The sequence below is a fragment of the Lontra canadensis genome, unplaced genomic scaffold, assembly GCF_010015895.1.
Source record: "Lontra canadensis isolate GAN:19392208 unplaced genomic scaffold, GSC_riverotter_1.0 scaffold25, whole genome shotgun sequence".
In the NCBI taxonomy this organism is placed as follows: Eukaryota; Metazoa; Chordata; class Mammalia; order Carnivora; family Mustelidae; genus Lontra; species Lontra canadensis.
In genome coordinates this window covers 17,563,437-17,574,682 of record NW_022631019.1, presented here as the reverse complement: position 1 = coordinate 17,574,682, position 11,246 = coordinate 17,563,437, and the positions used below count along the sequence as shown (strand labels likewise).

Sequence of the window (11,246 nt, the reverse complement as noted above, 5' to 3'; positions counted from 1 at the left end):
TCTGACACACTGAGATGGCTTCCCTGCTCACCTTCCCTCCTTTTTTTTTTTTTTTTTTTAAAGATTTTATTTATTTATTTAATTGACACAGAGAGAGAGAGCATAAGCAGGGGGAGCAGCAGTGGGAGAGGGAGAAGCAGGCTTCCTGCCGAGCAGGGAGCCCAATGAGGGGCTCAATCCCAGGACCCCAGGATCATGACCTGAGCCAAAGGCAGATGCTTAATGACAGCCCCCCAGGCGCCCCTGCTCATCTTCCATTTATCCACTCTGCCCTCATCTCGCCCACCTTAGAAAAGTCACTTGGAAAATCTGAAGAACAGCAAAACCAGGTTTTAATTCCCCTTTTTTGTTTTGTTCTGGTGGGCTTACAGCTTGACCTTGAAAAGTGACTTTTACTGTCCCTTCAGATTCCCTATACTCGGCATAAAGCTTCCTTTCCAATCAGTGTTGATCCTGCCGTTCTCTCTTATGAATCATCAATGGCTCCCATGCTCTCTGAGATACACCTTGATCTCCTCTAGCTGGCATTCGAGACCTGCATGACTGGGCATCCACTGCTTATCTTTCCAGATCATCTCCCACCACCCTCTCTACCTCTCTTTTCTTTGCCAACACCCACTCCCCACCTCTGCCCCTTTGCAAATGCTGGCCCCTCTGACGGGGGCAGGGGGAGGTGGTCACCCTACTCACATCTTTGCAAGATTTGCCCCCATTGATGAGCAAAGCCCAAATCATCACCAATTCTTTTTTTTAATTAATTAAAAAATTTAAAACATTTTTAAGTAAAATCTATACCACACATGGGGCTTGAACTCATGACCCAGAGATTAAGAGTCACATGCCCAACCGACTGAGGCAGCCAGGTGCCCCCAAATCATCTTGGGTTCTGAATAACCTGCTCTGGGCTTGGGCCTGACCTTTAGCAGGGCTCCCCTAACTGTCCTTTTTCTGTGGCCCATGGTTGCTCTGTGCCCCCCTCCAAACCTCCCTGTTGTATCTTCCATTGCGGGTCTGCAGGGCAGAGACCAAGGCTGTTCTTTGTAGCCCTCACCATCCAAATGCTTATTTATTTAGTTTTTTAAAAGATTTTACCCATTCACTTGAGAGAGCAAGAGTGAGAGAGAGAGAGAGAGAGAGAGAGATCACACATGAGTGGAGAGGGGGGCACAGGGAGAGGGAGTAGCAGACTCCCCACCGAGCAGGGAGCCTGACAGGGGACTGAGCCAAAGGCAGACACTTAACCAATTGAGCCACCCAGGCGCCCCCATCCAAATGCTCAATAAAACACAGCAAATGCATCACAAATATTGTTGAACTGAGTGGATACGTATCCTGAAGAAAAAAGGTCATTGCTGCCTTCTTAGGCACGTCAGACACAATACCGGAGTGGTTATCACAAGCAACAGATGCCAGTTTTCGAAGTCAAGGTAGTAAATCGATATGAAGCACAATCCATAAAGGTTAATGATCTATCAACACTGGTCTATTAACACTGTTATCTCGCCTATTATTTAAAGAGTGCCTAGGGAAACAGTAAGTGTCGATCTAAGTAGCAATCATGGGATGGATAAATGCCTTGGATCCTATGGGAATTATTTGACCTGCTAAATGAGCCCTAGACAGGAAACAAGTTGGGGTAATAACAACTTTCCAGGAGGGGTGTGGCACCCCTCCCAACCAGGAGGTTTTCGCAGCCCATCTCTCTCAATTTCAAGGTGTGTGCTCCTTGGATCGCCTGCATCAGAATGACCCTGCTGTCCATTAAGAATGTGGACTCTTTTTCCTCCCCGTCATTCCCATAGAGGAATGGGTGTAGAGGTGTAGGAATCTGCATTTTAAACACACTCCCTAGGGGATCATTATGCTCAAGTCCTCAAACCCTTCTGTCATTCTCAGAAGTCCAGAAAGAAAGCAGCAATCCCTTACCAAGAATGCTTGCTTTCCCAGACATACGCACATGGTGTGACCTAAAGGGTCTTGGTCAACTCCAAGGAAATGAACCAGTAATTCAAGTTTGGTTTGATGGAGAGAGGATGGAGGCTGTCTCTGCAGTACACAACCCCAAGCCTTCCAGAGGGCACTGGTGGGCAGGAACACACCCATGAAACAGCCAGGTTTTCTGCCTATCCTTTTATAAGTGGTACAATCACCTTTTGTAAGATGAAAAGGGATTTTTCTTCCTTTATGGGCTAACGCATCATTACCCCTGCTCCTGTCCTTATTTCCCTCCTTCTCTTAACTCTTAACCCGGGGTGGGGGGGGGTTGGGAGGAGAAAAGCAATTACATAGTTCACAGAACCAAAACCAAATTAGTTTTCAGAGCAGATCTAATACAAACACACCAAGCATGTTTTCTCCAGAAGGGCACAAACCACTGGAAGGCAGAAGTGTATTTTCTACAGGTGAATGATAGGATGTTCCCAGGGCTGGCTTTACTATGCTTTGGGATGACAGCACAGATGTTAGCGGAAATGTGGGATGTTGAGTGAGATGGGGAGGATCAGGCAAGGGAAGATTAGATTCTGAGGTCTCTAGCCTTTCACGGGATGTGGAAAGTGAGAGCGGAATGTCTGCCTTGCTTTAGCCCCGAGGAACGCGGCAATCTTTGGTCACCGCCAGAGGAAGCTCAGTTACCATCCTCAGGGATCATGACTGCTTTCCCAAGCGGGCTGGACAGAACCTGGCAGAGTCTGAACTCCGCACTCCCTCCGACCCCGGGGAAGGGGGAATACAGCTTTTATCCCCGCCGCCACCCCCCACCCCGGTCATCTAAAACCTCTGAGACCAAGATAATACATTCTTTGCCAGAGACAAAGGTCTCCGAGATCCCCTTCTAGAGAGTTCTCGGTTTAAAAAAAGTAAGAACTTGAAAGGCAAACTTTAGAATTCAGGGTCGAACTGCTCACTGTCGGCCTGGCTTGAGAGCAGTTATAAATGGAGGGAAGGGCAGTCTCCTTCAAGGCGGGCTCATTCCTTCTTGGTGTGTTCCAGGACTCGGTAGGGCACCCCAGAGGCACCCCCGGAGCTGTGTTCCTCTTGCATGATGGGCAGCGTGGCAGGAGCGTAGATCTCTGAAACGTTGTCGTTGTTTTCCAGGGCCCCATAGGAAAAAGAAGCTTTGAGGTCAGGCTGAACTGTCATTCCCTTGTCATGCATGTTTTGCATACCTGAAATGAAATCCATGTTCTCCAAATCATTATGGGGCAAGGGGGCCCAAGGATGCTGCATCTCCCTCTACCCTACCACGGCCTGATTACAGTGCTCGGGCGCTAATCACGTGCCTTGCCAAGCTCCTGAATGCTTTAGATTGAAAAAAGAACAACCATAAATGTATGCTAGAAATATTATGGTTGCCAAGCAACAGGGACAAATCTTCAGGAAACAGGCACACAGACCAGTCCCTGTCAAGAGAAGCCCGGGTTGGTCTAGAATGAGGCGGGATTATGTGCTTGGGTCCCAGGGGAAGCATGACTGTGCTTCGAACGTGGTAGATGCCAATACTTTTCTGCCTAATTAAACTAGGATCATTATCCCCTGGAGAGAAGAGGGTAACTTCCATGTCATGGACACCTGGCGGGGACACAATGCATCGTGACACTCAGAGAAAGAGATCTGACCTTTAACGCTGAACATCGCTCATCTGCAGAGAGGGGGTATGACACAACCTGCTGCTTTTGAGCACATGGGGTTGCTGGATGTCTACTTAGTCGAGAACAAACACTTTAATCATTAATTCCGTTAGTCTTACTCGGCAAATCCTCCCACAGATGGGCCCTGGGCTTGGAAGCCAACTCTCTTCCTGGCAGGGAATGGAGATTTCAAATTCTCTTACCCCCAGGCTGTCCTATGAAACTGAACGCCAAGTGTCCTCTGTGAAACTATGACAATAACAGCAGGTGCTAGACTATTCCCTCTGCCCAGACTCTGGGCTGAGGGTTTAGATCAGGACGGTACCAACAGCAAGCGTGAGAATAGCTAACAGGTACCGAGTGTTGAGCTGGGGACAGACCCAGCTCTAACCAGCTGAAAAGTTTTCTCTCTTCTGATTCTCATAACTACTGATAAGGGAAACGAGGCACTTGGAGGTCAGGTACGTTGCTTGAGGTCATCAAGATGGCAAGTGGCCAGGCTGGGATTCAAACTCAGGTGGTTTGAACGCTGAGGACCACGCTCAGCTGGAGTGCTATACGGCCTTCCTAGGCGCTTCCACTGAATGCCCCCCAGATCCCATCCTCCTCATCTGGGTAAGAAAATGGATTCTGAATGGTGAGGTTACTTGCCGAGAGTCACAGAACTGAGATCGGACACCACAGCACATGGCCTTGTGACTCCGTGAGTGGCCTGGGGAGACTCTATGCTTTCACACAGCACTAGCCTTAGCTCATAAGCATTGGGAAGGGTACGGTCTAAGAATCTGTGGTTTGGATTTTTTTGGTGGGGTGGCGCTTGGGAGAAGTTGAGGGATGCCTGTTGGCTCACCAGGCACACTTTAGCTCCTGGATTTTTTTCATAGTTCCTCAGCCAAAGAGCACCAGGATTATACCTAGAGTCTAACAGATGTGGCTTTATCATTCTCTGCCATGAGAGATTTGTCCACCGTGGGGAACTGTGGGATGCCTCAGTAGGAGGGTGTTAGAAAATTCAGGATTTGTGTTAGGCAATTTGGGAGAGGGTTTAAGGAAGCTGGGCTAGGGTTTGGATTAGATGCTGTCGGGAAGTGGGACCAGTTTAGTAACTGGGAATCTTAATAATTCTTATCTAGATGGAGAGAAGGCCGTGTAGGCTCAAGCTGTAATTGGTAAAGAGGTGTCAGTCCCCCGTGGTTTGGTCAACGTTCACGTTTTGTCTGCATTCATACGTGACAATGGAGTGGCCCTGTTTGTGTCTGGTCTTTCATGGTCGGAGTGCCCCTGTCTGATGCTGAAGTTCTGGGAAGCTGGTTTTTGTCAGCCAGGGACACTGAGGCCCAGCTGGGAGGGCTAGGTAGCTCCCAGCTCTCAGGGACAGCTTTATCTTTTCTCATTTTTTAGAAGTCTTTCCCGTGCTAGAATTACTGAAACCCTCTCTAAGTTGTGACATGCAGAACATTTTTTGGAAAACTAAACACCTCTTGAACTGTAGCTACTGTCTGCTGTGGAGCTGTTGATCTAGATGGACCAAAAGCAAGGTTCTAATGCTGACCAGGGAAACCGAGTAGCTAGGAAAGACAATCTGTTGAAGTGTTTTTTTTTTTTTAATTTTCATTGGTTAATTAATTTATTTCTAAAGTTTCAAAAAAAATTTATTTAAGTGATCTCTCCACCTAATGTGGGGCTCGAACTCATGACCCCAAGTCACAGATCCGGGATCCGACATGGATGCTCTTAGGCTCTCTCTCTTCCGACTGAGCCAGCCAGGTGCCCCCCTCCCTTTTTTAAACAGTTTTATTTTTCATGTTCTACCTGGCATCAGGTCAAACAAGTGTCTGAAATTTTCAAGGATTTTTTTTTTTTTTAAAGCAAAAGGGACGTGAAATCAAATTTAACCAGGCATCTACCAAGTCCCAAACACTGTGCAAGGGGCCTTTAACATATTATCCCACTACCCCGAAAGAAGGAATCCCAATTCACAAGTGAGGGTTGGAGGTCTTGGGAGGTCCAAGGACATGCCCAAGGTCACACCACGGGTGGGTGGTAGAGCTGGGATTTGAATCCAGGCCACCTGGACTCCAAGCCCACACTTTTCATTGCAGAGAATATGTCTACCCCCAAGTGTCTTGACATGCTACAGCACCAGGGCGGGATCTCCCTTGGTCAAGATCTAACCTCCCACCCATCACAAGGTACAAAGAGGAGCCCAGAGCCACATCCACGAACAGACCACAGAATGTTGGTATCTAAGTTTACCTTAGGTTACCTTCTATTTTCTACTAGCAGATACGTCTGTATATATGCATACACAAATACTTAGATGTATACACATACACAATTTGTAAACACACCAACACACAGATACACACACTTGCACACACAGAGTTGACACCTCACCTATCTGGAATTCAGCTATCCAGCGCCCTCATCTATTGGGGACACAGCCGAGAAACAAGGAAGTAAGCAAAAAAAAGGCATCTGAGCAGCCCGATTAGATGTTTTAAAAGTCCATGCACTAAAGCTCATGCACTTAACTCCTAGGAGAAAGCGTAAGGCCCCAACTCAAAGCTTGTTTATACTAATTTTACGTACAGTTCAAACAAGTGGGGTCAAATGAGATGTTTGACCCGCAAATGCTATACACAGGCGGGTTGGTAAGAGCATGAAGGACAGACGACAGCTTGATAGCAAAGGATGAGGAAATTAGATAAAAGTAGACACATACACCTTGGGGCCATTTAAAGTCGGGGTACCTCAGTTGGCTCTGAGAACACACTGGTATCCCAGAGTACTTTAGTCAGCGGTACTATATGTCGTCCGTGGGCTTACAGTGTGCTCATTAGGGTGTCTTCATGAAGGGTGGGGCTTATGTTCTGCAGAATTCCATCTTTTATTTTTTTTTAAAGATTTTATTTATTTATTTGACAGACAGAAATCACAAGTAGGCAGAGAGAGAGGGGTAGGCAGGCTCCCTGCCGAGCAGAGAGCCTGATGTGGGGCTCGATCCCAGGACCCTGGGATCATGACCTGAGCCAAAGGCAGAGGCTTTAACCCACTGAGCCACCCTGGTGCCCCTGGAGAGTTCCATCTTTACACCTAAAATAAAAATTCTGACTGAAAGTGAAAGCTAGTGGTCACCAGCAACCCACAGAACTGAGCTCAGCACACCTGCATGAACCTTCCTAATGTGGGTCCCTGTGGGCAGGGCAGGCACTCTCTGGTTCTCCACAGACTCCCCTACTCCCTTCTGTGCCATTCTCTGCGGAGTCACACCTTTGTTACTGTCACCAGCTAGAGGCATTTGAGCTTGTGCTTCTCAGTGTGAACCCCCAGCTCCTTGGGAAATTAGGCTTTCCAGAACAATCCACGCTCTGGTGCCACCTAAGAAGTGAGGCGATAGTCTCTGAATTTCATTCATCCTATTTTCCTTCCCCTCTCTGGTTATTCCATTCCATTTCGATGAGTGGATTTTTTTTTTTTTTCCTTCTGCAGGCATGAAGCCTGATGTACAGATCACAAGTATACCCGGTGTGAATCGGGCCTGTCTTTAAAGAGATCCTAAAATAAACACGGGAACTGGCAAGATGGGCTCAAAACCAACCGAGGTGCCTCCACCATTGCCTATTTGGCACAGAGAGATTTTAAAAAAGAGAGAGGGAGAGAGAGAGAGAGAGAGAGAAAGAGAGAGAGAGAGACGGTCACACCGTAACGGCACAGCACACCTTCCCTGTACCGAACCCAGCGGCTGGTTGTCTCTTTTTAAACAGGAAGTAGCAGTCATTCTATATGGACGGGCTGGCCAGTGGGACACACGGGGTTTCAACGTTACCTGGCATGGCATCCATGGAAATATAGGGCTCGAATGGAATGGCCTTCTTCCGATTACGTGTGATTAAGAAGACGCCCAAGAATGCAATGAGGCACCTGAGGAACAGGGATAAGGGAGGGAGAGAAAAAAGTCCAGGGTGAGGGCAGGAGAGCTCGCTTTCCAACCCCGGGTAATGGGAAAAATGGGAAAAGAGGGCTGCAGGCCGCAGAGGGGGGGTCGCTGCTGAGGAGCCCTGGGAGGCCTCCGGGCTTGAGATGGGAAGCCCGAGGCAGGGCTCGATCCCACAACCCTGAGATCATGATCTGAGCTGATACAATTTTTTACTCTCCCTGTTGATACTCATACACGGGATAAAGAAAAGCCTCCCATGCCTTGCAGGCCACACAGCATTCATCAGAATAAATTAGACAAAGCTCCCATGGTTCTTTACTTCCATTTCACCTGTATCTTAGAACCTCGCCTTAAAAAAACATTTTTTTTAATTAAAAAAGTTCTTTTTTAAAAAAAGATTTTATTTATTTATTTGACAGAGAGATAGAGAGCACAGGCAGGCAGGGGGAGAGGGAGAAGCAGGCTCTCTGCTAAGCAGAGAGCCCGATATGGGACTCTATCCCAGGACCCTGAGATCATGACCCGAGCCGAAAGCAGCTACTTAACCAACTGAGCCATGCAGATGCCCTAAAGAAAGTTCTTTATGGCCTAAATTCAATCAATACAGGAGGAGAAAAAGAAAAAGTTAAAAGTCCCTGAACTCCCCCTGGTCCTATGTCCCCAGATAGGGGTAGATTCTTCTAGATTCCTTTTCTCCCCCCTTTTCCCTAGAGCTTAAATAAGTGCACTTTTTAAAAACTGAGGTGAAATTCACATGCAGTAAAATGCACAAACCCTAAATGTAGTGCTTGAAGAATTTTACCTGTGTGTACCCTCTTGCGATTACCACACAGGTCAACAGAGAAGAGATTTCCATCTCCTCCACCCCAGAAAGTTTCCTTGTACCCCTCCCAATCCATGATAAACCACAGGAAGCCACTGGCTACTATCATCTGATACTTGATTTGCCTGTTCTTGAACTTTTTAAAGGAATTTTTAAAAAGAGTTATCTATTTAGCTGGGATGGGAGGGGCAGAAGGAGAGGGGAGAATCTGATGCAGAGTCCACGCTGAGTGTGGAGCCTGATGTGGGGCTCGATCCCAGGGAGCTGAAACCACGAGTTGGACGCTTACTGACTGAGCCACCCAGGTGCCTCATTCTGTCCTTGAACTTCTTACAAGTTAAATCATACAGTATATACTCTATCTGGTTTCTTTCCCTCGTAAATATTTTTAAGGTTCATTCACTTTACTGTATGTATTAGTAGTTCATTATTTTTCATTGTTATACTGAATTCATTGTCTGAATATACTGTATCATTTGTTTTTCACTCTCCCTGTTGATAGACATTTGGGTTGTAACCAATTTGAGGATATGACGAATACAGTTACTATAAATATTTAGGTACAGGTCATTTTGTCAAAATATGTACTCATTTCTTTTGGGTATGTATCTAGATGTGGAACTGCTAGATCATAGGGTAGACCATACATTCAGAAAAATGTAACTTTTTCCATTAATGCATCCTAGACATGGTTCTATGTCGGTATCTACAGACTGGCCTCAATTTTTCAAAATGGTGGCATGGTACTTTATTATATGGGAATACTGCAATTTATTTAACCTGAATTCTACTGTTGGGCATTTAGTCTACTTTCAATTATTTACTTATACAATTAATTTTAAAATTAATAAACAGCCTCATACATGTGCCTTTGTGTCCCATTTGGAATGTTGCATCAAACATTGCTCATTTGTAATTTTTAGTGGTCCTGCCAGATTGTCCTCTGGCATCAGAGATCTCCTCACTGTGGCACAGAACTGGTCTCTTCATTCTCTGGCCGACATGGACACCCTCAATCTTGCTGGGTTTTGCAAAATCATGGCATCTCCTGTGGCTTCAAAATGCATTTCTGTGATCTGGGGTGAGGCTGAGAGTCTTTTCATGGGTCTAAGAGGGATAGTCTAGAAACTATGTCAAGGAGATTAAAGCCCAAAATAAGAGAAGGGGGAAGGAGATAAAGCCCTTTGGGGAGTAAAATGCTCACTCATCTCTGGGGGACAAAGCTTTGAATTCTGGCTGCTCCCTGGGCTCTAGAGGATTGTGTGAGAGGCAGAGGCAATAGCGGGCCAGACAGGTGAGCTGCCCCAGGGCCACGGAGCAGGGACTCACCCCAGTGCAAACATGCAGATGTGCAGTACGTCCTCCCCGATGAAGTCCAGGTAAAACACTGCGCCTGCAGAGGCAGAAAGCGGCAAATATGGGTGAGCTGTTTTCAAATCACCTTCTTGCCTGTCTGTCTAAGATTCGGCTAAGCTCTCTTCACTGCAGGAAACCGAAGTGGTCAGGAGCCTGATGACCAGCAGGGTACATGTCAGAAGAGTGGAATAAAAGTCCTTTTGGGGGGGACAGATTGTCTTCTCTTTCTCCTCCAATGTCCCTCTTATCGCCATCTTTTTTCTTAACTTTTTATTTGGAGATAACATTAGACTCACAAAAAGGGTATAGAGTTCGCATGGACCCTGTGCCCAGCCTCCCCCAATGAAACATATTAAGAATAAAACTGTAGATCTTTTTTGCCAGTTTTTAACACCCTCTTCACCCATCTTTTTTTTTTTTTAGATTTATTTATTTATCAGAGAAAGAAAGAGAGAGGGAGGGAGGGAGGAAGGGAGGGGTGGGAGTGGTGCGAGAGAGAGAGAGAATCCCAAGCAGACATGGCACTGAGTGGGAAGCCCGAGGCAGGGCTCGATCCCACAACCCTGAAATCATGATCCAAGCTGATACCAAGAGTCCGACACTTAACCAACAGGGCCACCCAAGCGGCACTCTCTGGTCTTTCTCAGAATGGAAAAACAAGGCTTCAAGTTAAGCTCAGAGCCTTCCTACCTCACATGGCCAGCAGACGGCAGGCCTGCAGCCCCCTCCCAGGAGGCGGCAGTAACATGGGCTTGCCACCCTCACCTGCCCCCCAGCAGCCTCTGTCTGGACTCATTTCACCTCCATGGGATTCTAGCTGTATCTCTGGGCTCCCACTCCCCACCCAGCTTCTGACTGCTTCGTGCTGTTGGCTATTCCTTTCAACCTCGCCCAGACCCAAGTTCTTTTTTTTTTTTTTTAAAGATTTTATTTATTTGACAGAGATCACAAGTAGGCAGAGAGGCAAGCAGAGAGAGAGAGAGAGAGGAGGAAGCAGGCTCCCCGCTGAGCAGAGAGCCCGATGCGGGGCTCGATCCCAGGACCCTGGGATCATGACCTGAGCCGAAGGCAGAGGCTTTAACCCACTGAGCCACCCAGGCACCCCACAGACCCAAGTTCTTGACCAGAACTTAAATCTTCACACTGGGTTCACTTTCTGGCTGCTCCGGGTTGACATCCCACTGGATCCCCGGGTCTGCTCATCGCACAGGCCCCAGCAGGCCGTGTGCCTACCCTGCTCCTGCCTCTATGGGCAGGATTTGAGCAGCACTGGTTCTAGAGTGCGAAACACACAGCCTTATGGCCAAGCTTTGCTCAAAGGGAGGCACACTGGCCCATACTGGTCTTTTCACTTTGAAGATTTTCGCCTTTACTGCCCCTTAAAAACAAGACAATCTGATATGCTTGTAGCCTCAGAAGCCACCTAAGGAAGAAAAGGGGACTATAAGAATGATGACAGGTTACCCACCACCTGTTCTATCACAGATGTTCATACGGT

The 11,246-nt window shown here is 47.2% G+C and overlaps 1 protein-coding gene across 3 annotated transcripts in view; it reads right to left on the bottom strand.

Moving 5' to 3' along the window:
- Nucleotides 1-2,759: 2,759 nt before the first annotated feature.
- The window catches only part of NIPAL3 (NIPA like domain containing 3), a 45,483-nt gene continuing 36,996 nt past the window's right edge, over nt 2,760-11,246 (bottom strand). For 2 of the 3 annotated variants that reach the window (XM_032863758.1, XM_032863760.1), the window contains 3 exons: nt 9,722-9,785; nt 7,459-7,553; nt 2,760-3,167 (listed from right to left, as the gene is read on the bottom strand). In XM_032863758.1, coding sequence (XP_032719649.1) covers nt 2,968-3,167; nt 7,459-7,553; nt 9,722-9,785 — 359 coding nt within the window. In that variant the 3' untranslated portion in view covers nt 2,760-2,967. Of the gene's footprint in view, nt 3,168-6,026; nt 6,059-7,458; nt 7,554-9,721; nt 9,786-11,246 lie in introns of all 3 variants that reach the window. The other variant, XM_032863761.1, reaches the window with a different exon arrangement.